The 11,004-nt window shown below is 35.5% G+C and overlaps 4 protein-coding genes across 5 annotated transcripts; 1 reads left to right on the forward strand and 3 right to left on the reverse strand.

Moving 5' to 3' along the window:
* Nucleotides 1-214: 214 nt before the first annotated feature.
* On the forward strand, nt 215-3,186 carry LOC145909181 (BCL2/adenovirus E1B 19 kDa protein-interacting protein 3-like). The gene is made up of 6 exons (XM_082996510.1): nt 215-554; nt 700-862; nt 1,127-1,220; nt 1,560-1,651; nt 1,967-2,119; nt 2,483-3,186. The coding sequence occupies exons 1-6, from the start codon at nt 452-454 to the stop codon at nt 2,529-2,531; spliced, it is 654 nt and encodes a 217-aa protein (XP_082852636.1). The 5' UTR covers nt 215-451; the 3' UTR covers nt 2,532-3,186.
* Nucleotides 3,187-3,345: 159 nt separating this feature from the next.
* Nucleotides 3,346-5,345, reverse strand: LOC145909178 (sideroflexin-2-like). 2 transcript variants are annotated; one of them, XM_082996508.1, is made up of 9 exons: nt 5,212-5,345; nt 4,952-5,116; nt 4,749-4,891; nt 4,529-4,646; nt 4,324-4,384; nt 4,196-4,262; nt 3,661-3,760; nt 3,539-3,586; nt 3,346-3,473 (listed from the first exon to the last, which is right to left on the reverse strand). In XM_082996508.1, exons 1-9 carry the CDS (start codon nt 5,328-5,330, stop codon nt 3,374-3,376), a joined length of 921 nt encoding a protein of 306 aa, XP_082852634.1. In that variant the 5' UTR covers nt 5,331-5,345; the 3' UTR covers nt 3,346-3,373. The 2 variants fall into 2 exon arrangements, with proteins under 2 accessions (XP_082852634.1, XP_082852633.1); XM_082996507.1 differs by having other exon boundaries at nt 4,749-5,116.
* A 737-nt stretch (nt 5,346-6,082) lies between these two features.
* Nucleotides 6,083-8,302, reverse strand: LOC145909180 (sideroflexin-2-like). Its single transcript, XM_082996509.1, has 9 exons — nt 8,083-8,302; nt 7,619-7,789; nt 7,244-7,386; nt 6,983-7,100; nt 6,846-6,906; nt 6,707-6,773; nt 6,552-6,651; nt 6,443-6,490; nt 6,083-6,217 (listed from the first exon to the last, which is right to left on the reverse strand). Exons 1-9 carry the CDS (start codon nt 8,244-8,246, stop codon nt 6,118-6,120), a joined length of 972 nt encoding a protein of 323 aa, XP_082852635.1. The 5' UTR covers nt 8,247-8,302; the 3' UTR covers nt 6,083-6,117.
* Nucleotides 8,303-8,387: 85 nt separating this feature from the next.
* On the reverse strand, nt 8,388-10,113 carry LOC145908650 (F-box only protein 30-like). The gene has a single exon (XM_082995968.1). The coding sequence runs from the start codon at nt 10,080-10,082 to the stop codon at nt 8,553-8,555; it is 1,530 nt and encodes a 509-aa protein (XP_082852094.1). The 5' UTR covers nt 10,083-10,113; the 3' UTR covers nt 8,388-8,552.
* Nucleotides 10,114-11,004: the final 891 nt, after the last annotated feature.

Raw genomic sequence — 11,004 nt, forward strand, 5'->3', positions numbered from 1 at the left:
TTCTTTTGCGATTGTTGTTATTAGTACAAAGGTTTAGTAAAATAACTTACAAATGAATACTTTACCTTAGGAATGCTATAGAGCCGGTATAGACGCTCACATTTTATTTTCAAATTAGGTATTGCACATGCTGCTTGTAGTGATCGTTATTGAGTCAACTTAATGCATACGTGTATGCCTTCTCTGATACGGCATAACAGAATATTTTAGAAACACATCTTACGGTTTTAAAACTCTTAACCAGGGCAACAAAGTCCACATGACTGAATATATATTCATGCAAAGGTAAAGGAAGGTTGTTGCAACAGCAGAAAAATTTACTTTTTGCAGCTGGTTGTTCATGTTAGGTATACTGTAGATATATACACACTGTTGATAAAATGTTTTCTAATGTTTGTTGCATTGTATCCCATAAAATTGTTTTTAGTTTAAAGATATATGTTAAGTTTAAATGCTTGAGTCCATTAGGATTATACTTAATATCTTAAACATGTCATCAATGTATTCCCAACCAGCATGTGACATAAAAAGTGATGGGGCTTCGGAAATAAGTGGTAAGATATTATTGTCTTTCCCAAGTAATTATTTTAGTACATAACCAAGGAGAGTTAATATCTGGCAAGATGTAAATTATTACATTGCAGTTAAGATTTCAAAGTACATTTGCAGATAGTTCAAAATGTTTTCTTTTTTCATTAGAATCGTGGGTCGACTTGGAACAGACTTGTTCAGAAAATGGACAAAGAAATTTGCAATCCTTTCAAAGTGATGAAATGGAACGATTGCTTAAGGAAGCTCAAAGAGAAGGTTCAACCCCTCCTACATCAAGAGGGCCATCACTGCCTGGTTCTCATCTAAACAGGTATATAGATTTGTTTGGAGCAACGTTTTAGTGAAGTGTTGAAGGTCATCTACTTTTTAGTGAGTTCGAATAGTAATCGCCAACAAATGCTGGTACATAGATATTGGAACAGAAATCCGTGCAAATGTAAATTATAAACTATAGACTTGACTGATGACTGAACTTGGTAAAATAGAGGAAGTGTTAATGACTCTTTTGTTCAAAATGCATGAATGAGTGACTATGCCAACATCATAATATGACTACTTTTGCTTCACTTTTCAGCCCACCAAGGCCACAGAGTTTGTGTGCAAGTAACAGAGTTTCTCCAGAAGTCAGTGGCAATAACTCCCCTTCCGGAACAAAAAATATTACTCCAGTAAGTTTCAAGAACTAATTCCCACTGCTAATAAGCCGGTTCTAATTGTAAAAGCAGAAATTGCTATCAATATACAATTATCTTTACCTGCACCATGATTTGACAAAAATAGTAAGTTTACTCATTGCTTAGTATGTCACAAAAAAATGAATATATATATGTTTTTGTACTTGTCACCATTACCCCCATGCTTGGGGTTGGGACCATTGCTAATTCCTCAAAGTAAACTCTGGTGTACAATTTCTACATTAGGTTGAAAAAGAACTGAAAATTATTTTAGAACAATAAAGCATTACTGTGCTAAGGCATGACTATGTCTTACATTTTTACTCTTGTCAGCTTAGAGATGTTCTTCCTGAGCTGCCTGGACCCAAAGATGATGCTGAGTGGATTTGGGACTGGTCAAGCAAACCTGTATTAAAGGCCCCTGAGTAAGAGCAAGGGTGGATATATATGTAAAATTTTGACATAAAAAGTGAAAAAAGCAATAAGTTTTGCATTGTTGGTTTATATCTGTTGTGTGATTGCCAGCATCTATTTAAAAAAGGCAGAAACTGATGATGCTATTTATCTGACAAAATTAATATTTCTGCTTTTCAAATGACAACTAATCATAATGAATCCGATTGCCTTTTTGTGTCTTTGCCTGTATGCTAAAAACATTACAGCAGGAAAGCAGCAAATTTTCATCAAATTGCCCAATTAATATTTGCAATACCAACCATGTAAATATTTTTTCTGTACAGAGAATCTCAGTTCAAGCATTACCCAAGACCTAAACGAACACCACTCAGTTTGAGAAATACTGAAGCTATGAAGCATGACTTTTTTTCTTGGGAATTTCTCAAAGTCTTCATTCCATCAATTATTGTCACTAACCTCGTTGCTTTTGGAATTGGGTAATTTTTAGTCAAGGATTATATAATTACTTATCTATTGGGCAGAAAGTTTAAACAAAATGTCACATATTTATTAGTCAGATTTCAATCACAAATAAATGTCCAAAAGATTTATTTGATGGTAGTTAACACTGGTAAAACTAAGTCTGGAATGAAAATGTGTGTAATGTAAAGAACAAAAATTCTTTATGACGTACTGAAAAAAACTAAAACACCAGCAGGATTATAAAAAAGGGCCACAGACACAGTTAAATTGGGCCACAGGCATAGTTAAAACAAGGCACTGGACAATGATAGCAGTTTAGTACCCCACTCTTGATGTTTTGTCATGACATATTAAAAAAAAAACTTTTATCGTTTCAGGGTGTATGTTGGAAAGCGATTGGTCTCAGAAGCCCCCAAAAATGCCTAAAGGATAAACTGTTTCTAGTGTTAATAACAGATGGAGTATTTGTACAAAACTGTCAACATTTTTTCCATAGTGTGCCTACGTATTGTTTGCCTTCGGATAGAAACTCGGTTGTTTAACTGTTCGAATGGTATTTTATCATGTTAAATACTACTAGCAGGTGGCCATTTACAATTTTACCAACTGTAACTACTATCTAAAAATTCCCTGTTATGTTCTGTTGGTGCTCTAAACACTCAATTCAAGAAGTTGTGGGTAAACTGGTATAATGGGCAGTAATATGTTTTGCTTTGGTATTTTTTAGTGGTAAAAACTGTAGCTTCAAATCATAACACTTCAATAAGTTTGGCATCATTTTTTTGCCGGTTTCTCCACCTTCAAATTATACTATAGAGCTTTATCTTGTGTTTTCCATATCTTTTATCACAAAATATCGTTTTTGTTAATTGTATTATGTACACTGCAGTAGCCACTTGTACTTGAGGTTTTTTCATTTGCAAACTCTGCCTAATTGAAAATTCACTATCGTTATTTTGTCATTTTCTGGTGCAATTAACATAATTTCTGTGTTAATCAGTCACACATTTCAAGTCGTGTAACCTCAATACTTTGTGCCTGCTTATATATAGTTGTGTGGATGTCACAGTTTTATTTGAGAATAAAGGAATTTCATTGTATCTTCGCATCGGTCATTCTAATACAGTGTTTGGTTGCAGTTTTTGAAGAAGTATAACACTTGGTGCACTGAGCATATAAAATGTAAAAACAATCCAACGAATATATGAAATTAAACCTAATGCATATCATAGCAAAATGCAATATTTTAAGTGCAATTAACAAGCATTTTATAGACCCTTATTAAAATAAACACGCTTGATTGAAGACCCAGGCATCTCTTGTATAGATTCTCTCAGACTTGGCTCAAGATCAGTGACAGCCATGGATCTACATGATGAAAAATATCACCATTTCATATGCTTGCATTTAAAAAAGTCATTCGAGAAACTTACGCTGTTTGGGGATAGAGAGCACATGCCATTGGAAGGGAAAATGACATTCTACATAAGACAGATAAATTTAAAGCTGTTCAGGTATTACATATTGTTCATGAATTAAGTTTAGTGCAACTTACATTGCTCCAATGAAAACCATTTGAAGAGGTAGATGCAAAAATGATATTTTTCGAAACCATTGACTCTTGTTAAGTTGTTCCATTAGAACAGGTATAAGGACTGCACAATTTAAAATTAGTTGGCATAAAGAAAAATGTACAGTACAACTAACCCAACTTTTGAATTAGCTTTGTATACTGATTGCTATTTTCAATTTTATTTCATGAAATATTTGAACATCTCACTGCAATTGTGATATAAATTGATTGTTAATGTGGGACCAAGTTGCTTACGTGCGAAAAACTTGGGAATTGATAACATGGAATAGAAAAACCCAATCATTAGTTTGCTTATATTGATAAGCATATTTAGCTTGGCTTTTCCATTCTGAGCCTCAATTATTGGGCCCATATTTACAATCAATTTACATTAAAATCGAGTTAGACCTTCAAATATTTCATGAAATAAAATTACATCCATTCTGAGCCCAAATAATTCAAGGCAACATGTGATGTCATACAAGCCCGAATAGAAAATAAAGTAAAATTAAAATACCCATGCCGGGGGTGACCATCACCAATCTGGAAACATAAACTTGCTGTATTCCTTTGAGAGCACATTTCTGCAAAAAATATACAAGGTTCAAATTTATATCTCTATGATGCATATTTCTATTAAAATACCTTGGACTTTCCAACAACCTGACCAGACTTTGTCCGTACAATGACACCATACAGCCATTCACTTCAAAATTTATTTAGGGTTACACGTACTTACTGTACATGATAGTAAAGAACGAAAACACATGTAGTTTAGATTAAGTTGTTGCATTAAAATAATCATTTTTATTTCGATATTTTTTTGGCCACAGCTAAAAAGTTAACTTACTTTTGCCTTGTTAAGGGTATATTGACAGCATTTGCAGATAGAACAGCCACATAAGGGACCCATCTGGCAAATATAGGTGGTGCTTTTCTGCTGTACATATTTAAACCCAAAGAAACTCCTTAAAAAACACAAAACAAAATAATCACCGCTTTTCCAAACACTCATACAATCAAGTTGAGGTGTAAAGGTAAATAATGGCAATACCCAATGCTGAACATACCCAATGCTGTGCATGTGGCAGATACATATGCAAAAAGTGCCTGTTTTGTTGTTGTGGGTAGGGAAGCATTCCGGTTATTGTAGTTCACAAAAGAAACAAATGACTGATTGACAAATTGAACTGCAGCCACCTGGCTAGGCTTCCTAAAATAAAAAAAAACACGCACTATTATTACTCTGCAACTCGGTAAATTACAGAAGTACTTGTAGAATTGAAGAAGTAGCCCCAGCATGAACATTCCACCTGGCACTTGGAAGGACATTCGGCCGAATAAATTAACTTTTTCTCCGGTGTCAGGGTGGTGGGCAGAGTCATAAAGCCATTTTGCTTCTGTGAACTTTTGATCAGAAATATCAAAAGGAAATAATCTGTGCAAAAATACACAACAAGAATTAACAATGCCTAACTCATGGTACCGCATTATGTACGGGATTCAAAATCAACTCATCCACAAAAAAGAAACCTTTTGGCATTGACAATCTGCTTTGCTTCCTCAAGTTGTTGCTTTGTAGCAAAACAATTTCTGACATTTGTCACTGCACTAAAGTATTTCCATCTTTCAAAATATGTTGTCTGGTCCATTGTTATTAAGTAAACCCATGTGGAGAATAAAACCTAATGAAGCTTACAGCAAGCCATTATGTTGGTGATTCTATTGAAATAATAACAATTGATTAAATTCAACTGTGAAGTAGTCAACTTTCAGGTTAACTAATAAAGCCAAAGAAGCTGAGCATGAAAAAATGTATTATTTGAATTTGGAAATACAGAATTATACTGAGGTCATCAAATAAAAACCTTACAAATTGTAATAATTTTGAAAAGAATAGCACAAAAATTAAAAGTTACAATATATCAGTATGATTACTGAAAAAGATAGGCATTAACACATCAAGACAACAGATACTTTCAGTGCTGAAAGAAATTGGCACTTGCAATAAGTGGCTTATTTTATCCAGGGGAAAATATTGCAGATTGGACTGCATTAATATTGGTAAAACCAATAGGCTAAAATGCATAACACATTTGGATGAATTTGTGAAGTTGGGCCAATTTAAAAACAACAAATTGCTGATGGATTGAAACCAAACAGTTGCATGATGGTTTTTTGCATGACATACCACAACATTAATGATAGTAGTTTCCTGAAATATATCTGTACGTTGTGTATACAAAAATGCATGTTATGGCACCACATCAAACGCAAGCAGCATAGTTGAACATCACACAATAAATAGGCCATGGTAAGATCATAAAATTGCACAGCATGGTTTTTCTAAAGGTCACTTAAAAGGAATGAATGCTACGCAACAAATGCACCAAACTGATGTAAAAATGGCTTGCCTAATAAAAAATCATTAAAAGGAATTCAAAGCCCCTTGTTAAAATACACTCTTTGCACTGTGTTTCCATGCTGTTTTACAATTTCGTCCTGTACCTCCTGTTCCAACTTGGTTACTGCCATTGACCTGCCAAATAAGGCAAACAAAGGGCTGTACTTGAGCACAATCTATAATGTGTAATTTAAACACAAACCATTCTGTTCAAGTAATAAAATGGAAAATTGCATTGCTATCAAGTTAATTACACTAAACCCCCAAAAAACATATCTACTACAAACACAAAGCAGCATACAAGTCATGACACAAGAAAGTAATTGAAAATTTATCAAAATGAATTACTTTACTACTCACGCATTTTGAGGAAAAAGAGAACAGCCAATTGGCACCATAAAGATTAAGCTGCAAAACAAAATTCACAATGTTTACAGATAGTAAATTCATCAAATTCAATGTAACTTACAATGCCCCTACACCTAATGTTTGCAATGGCAAGTGCATCCAAGCCATCCGTCGAAACCAGGGTTTCTTGTTTAAACGCTCCATGAGTATGGGTAGAACAACTAAAATAAGTTAACTTTTAATTCATGAAGAGATATTTTTTGGTCTACTATTTACCCATTCCAGGTGCAGCCATTAATACTCTGGAGAGGAGTACTTGACTTATGCCTTTTCTGGCACATTTCTGAATACAAAAAGGCATATTTGTAATAAATACACATTTGGTATTTTCCTGCAGCAAAATTGCCTTTCTTACCTTTGATTTGCCAACAGGCTGGCCATCTGATGTTGTTATGGTGACCCCTTCAATTAATTCACTGAAAAAACACATGTTATATTTCTACAGTAACAAAAGTGCCCTAGACCAAAATATTGTGTAATAAATCAAGTTACCTTTGTCTGGTAAGTGGTATATTGACAGCATTTGCAGATGCAACTGCTACAAATGGGACCCATCGAGCAACAATTGGGGGTGCACGCTTGGAATACAAATTGAGACCAAGTGCAACGCCTGGATGATAATTTTTGACATTTTTAACCTTAAAAAGTTTTTTTTGTACCAAATATGTGTACATATTTTCAAAATGACATAATTCTATGTAGAAACATCTGAAGTATACTTTTTTGTGTTGTAAAAGTGATAAAAAGTCTTACTTAAAGCAGTACTGGTTGCAGTCACATAAGCAAAGAGCATTTGGTGCGTTGTGGTACTGGATGCAGCGTTGCGATTTGTGTAGTTAACAAGTGCATTGAAGGACTGATTCATCCACTGCATCAAAGCCACTTGACCAGGAGTCCTGTAAGGGAATTGTAATCATAAAAGGGTTTTTTTCACTGCACATTGCTGCAACACAAGCGAAAGTTTTCCTATTATAAATTATTCAAAATTACTTGGAAAAGGTTATTGTGTCATGCCAACTGTGAAACTACAACAACTAGATGCTTTAGGAATATTTCAAAACAAAGAGAATTTAAAAGAAAATTTATGTACAAACCATAGGATAACAGTTTAGCTTGATAAAGCTTTACTTGTAAAATTGCAGCAAAAGTCCTGTAATTGCCATGCCGCCTGGTACTTGAAAGGTCATACGTCCGAACAAGTTCATTTTGTCACCGGTATCTGGATGAAAAGCAGAGTCGTACAAATGTTTTGCTTGCCACAACTTCTCCTCTGTTGTTCCTGGCGGGCAATGTCCTGATCTGACAAAAAGCAGCCTTTTTATTTACATATGTGTGAAATTTTAATGTTGTGAAATGGATTTCCAGGAAAATACAGGGTTTAAAATCAGAAGGTATGCCCCCAAATTTGAGCAGAAACAAAAACTTTAGGGGAGCATAACTTTTAAGTCTCGCTGGTCTGTCTGCGCTAAAATTTGAAATTTGTGGCTTGGTGCTTATCAAATCTGCCAAGTTTCATCATAATGGAAGAGGTGAGGGTTTGGTCATTGGGTAATTTGACATGAATGAGCCTAAAAACCAAAATACATTACTACCTGTAGGAGTTGACAAGAACTTTAGCTTCGTCTAGCTCTCTTTCCGAAGCCAGTATCTTTCTCATATCGGTAACGGCAGCAAAGTGTCGCAGTCGTCCAATAAATGTTGTTTGATCCCATTTTGGTGCGTCAATGTTAATGTCGGGTACTGGGGTTTCTGACATCACTGTTTTAGTTATTACCCTACACAAGCACGGTGCCTGACTTGCACAAAATGTTTTCCAACTGCAGTAAATAGGAAATAGTAAAAGAATTTCCAATACCCAATACAAACACATTGTTTGTGAAGTAAAACAGTTGCAGATAAAATAACTACTGCAGAAAATGCAACAATAGTAAAAAGTAGGTATGTTTGCAGCTCAATAAAGATGCATATGAAATTGTCAATGTTAACAAGTCACTAAACACACACAGTATTATAAAAATAAATTAGTCACTTCAAGTGCAATTGTAAGTAAAAGCATTTTCAGTCAGGAATTTTGAGAGCGGGAATTAGCAGCTCCAAATACATATTGGCGAGTGCTTGAATACTTTTTGCTGTCTATAACGCTTTTTGCATATTGACAGTTAACAATATGTCCAGCCAAAAACGGACTTTTGTTTAAACTTAAGCATGAAAGTGATGTACATTTGTCACTGAAAAGCCACCTAAAGCCAGTTGGTTTCCATTGAAAGCCATTTTCTCCTTTACAGTTTTCCCACTGCATTTCAACAATGCCTCTGTCTCTTATCATGGACATGCAGATACTTCGCAAATATGAACAAGTAGAGGCCATTTGTCCTATACTGTAACTATCAAGGTAAGAAAAGATTCTTTGTAATATTTCCCATGGTAAATTTAACAAGTTTGTACTCTCTGTTTCAGACAATGGTTTCAACACAGAATGGTCAATGCGAACTGCCAAACAGTTTCTAATATGGTCGAAAACAAATTTTCCACCAGGCTTTGAAGCAAATCTCATTCTGCTGTATTGACAACCATATATGTGATATGGACAACGCTCCTCAAGCCAACCATTCAAGGAACTATGGAAATCACAGTGAAAGTTTTGATAATGTGCACAGTACTCATCTCTACGTAACAAAGAATTGCACATGAAAGTGTACATACCACTGTGCTTAGTGTCATATCTAGGCAAAAATTCAATGACCCTTTTACATGCAAGCTGAGCATAATCATTTTCATGGTATCTGTGGCAAAGGGTTACACCTGAAGGCTGCAAATACATTTCAGCCTTGATAGCATGGCCATGTACCCTATGACAAAACTTTGCCCGATAAGTATGCATTTGTAAAGTCCTGCAGCAACTAAGCTCTGAGTCTACAGGCTGTTCCAACTGGGCAGATGCACAGGGACTTGTTGCCTCATCATTTCCTTTAGGTGTATCTTCTACATATGATTCCTTGTTTTCCTCGACATTGGAATCAAAATAGGGGTAACCTGAATAATCATCGACAGCAAACTGTGTCGCCTTTTCTGTCTGCATATAAAGCATCAGTTGATAATCTTTGTAGTTCACAGGTGACATATAAGGTGATTCTGTCTCTTCATTATGATCAGCACAGCTGTGACCCAGTTCCTTCATTTTCCTTATCCAATTCAATGCTATACACTGATCGTTTAGAGCAGTGGCAGTATCCATATCATGTTCCTTTAGGCAATGAGGGTCAAAGTGGTTGACAAGTTCTACATCTTTTTCTTCAGAAACATTCCTACTCCATTCCATAGTACACACAATTGTACTGGCAGGACAGAACTCCAAATGCTTTAATATATCTTTTCTTGGCAGCAGAATAGGACATCCATAATAAGAATTCGTACATGAAACAACCTTTTTCGGACATACTAGGTTGTGTTCTTCACGTTTACAAGCATGAAACTGTGCACCGCAATTGTTCGCACATATTTCCATGGGACAATAGTTTACATAGTAGTCTGTGCAATCTCTTCTGTAGCAATTTAAGCAGTGTTTATGAAGATCACTTCCATAGGGCAGCATAGTGTAACCGTTTTAACCTACATACGTCACATTACACATATACCTGAAGTAAGTGAACAACTGCAGACTTTACAAAATATAATAACAACAACAGGCATAAGGTAGGGCATCTCTCAAATACGCGAACCACGCGAACCACGCGAACCACGCGAACCACGCGAACCACGCGAACCACGCGTTACGAAAACTAACAAATTTTGTCATATTATTGTGTTTGTAAAACAAATTCAAAAACAAGCAACGACCACCGACCCAAGGTACAGTAACGAAGAAATAGAAATTTTTTTGTGAATTCAACTTAAACATAAAAATTTCATAAAGAGGTGAGAGGTTCGCGTATTTTAGAGAGAATTTGGTTAGCGTGGATAACTCAGTTACAATGCCAAGAGAGGTTCGCGTATTTTAGAAAGAATTTGGTTAGCGTGGGTAACGTAGTTACAATACGAGTTAAGGTTCGCGTATTTTAGAACCTCTCTTGGCATTGTTACTGAGTTATCCACGCTAACCAAATTCTCTCTAAAATACGCGAACCTCTCTTGGTATTGTAACTACGTTACCCACGCTAACTAAATTCTCTCGCGAACCTCTCTTGGTATTGTAACTAAGTTATCCACGCTAACCAAGTTCTCTCTAAAATACGCGAACCTCTCTTGGTATTGTAACTAAGTTATCCACGCTAACCAAGTTCTCTCTAAAATACACGAACCTCTCTTGGTATTGTAACTACGTTACCCACGCTAACCAAATTATATCTATAATACGCGAACCTCTCTTGGCATTGTTACTGAGTTATCCACGCTAACCAAATTCTCTCTAAAATACGCGAACCTCTCACCCCTTAATGAAATTTCTATGTTTAAGTAGAACTCACAAAAAATTTGCTATTTCTTCGTTACTGTACCTTGGGTCGGTGGTCGTTGCT

The sequence above is a fragment of the Ascidia mentula genome, chromosome 7 (assembly GCF_947561715.1).
Source record: "Ascidia mentula chromosome 7, kaAscMent1.1, whole genome shotgun sequence".
NCBI lineage: Eukaryota > Metazoa > Chordata > Ascidiacea > Phlebobranchia > Ascidiidae > Ascidia > Ascidia mentula.

What these genes read in the sequence shown, in the direction of transcription:
- LOC145909181 (XM_082996510.1), top strand. Translation starts at nt 452, where the DNA reads ATGCTTGAGTCCATTAGGATTATACTTAATATCTTAAACATGTCATCA. An exon ending in CCTGGTTCTCATCTAAACAG is followed by an intron (nt 863 to 1,126) that starts GTATATAGATTT and finishes TTCACTTTTCAG; the next exon opens with CCCACCAAGGCCACAGAGTT. An exon ending in CCTGTATTAAAGGCCCCTGA is followed by an intron (nt 1,652 to 1,966) that starts GTAAGAGCAAGG and finishes TTTTCTGTACAG; the next exon opens with AGAATCTCAGTTCAAGCATT.
- LOC145909178 (XM_082996507.1), bottom strand. Translation starts at nt 5,330, where the DNA reads ATGGACCAGACAACATATTTTGAAAGATGGAAATACTTTAGTGCAGTG. An exon ending in ATGGTTTTCATTGGAGCAAT is followed by an intron (nt 3,587 to 3,660) that starts GTAAGTTGCACT and finishes TGTCTTATGTAG; the next exon opens with AATGTCATTTTCCCTTCCAA. An exon ending in GCTCTCTATCCCCAAACAGC is followed by an intron (nt 3,474 to 3,538) that starts GTAAGTTTCTCG and finishes TTCATCATGTAG; the next exon opens with ATCCATGGCTGTCACTGATC.
- LOC145909180 (XM_082996509.1), bottom strand. Translation starts at nt 8,246, where the DNA reads ATGTCAGAAACCCCAGTACCCGACATTAACATTGACGCACCAAAATGG. An exon ending in CTTTTGCTGCAATTTTACAA is followed by an intron (nt 7,387 to 7,618) that starts GTAAAGCTTTAT and finishes ATTCCCTTACAG; the next exon opens with GACTCCTGGTCAAGTGGCTT. An exon ending in AATGGCTGCACCTGGAATGG is followed by an intron (nt 6,652 to 6,706) that starts GTAAATAGTAGA and finishes AACTTATTTTAG; the next exon opens with TTGTTCTACCCATACTCATG.
- LOC145908650 (XM_082995968.1), bottom strand. Translation starts at nt 10,082, where the DNA reads ATGCTGCCCTATGGAAGTGATCTTCATAAACACTGCTTAAATTGCTAC.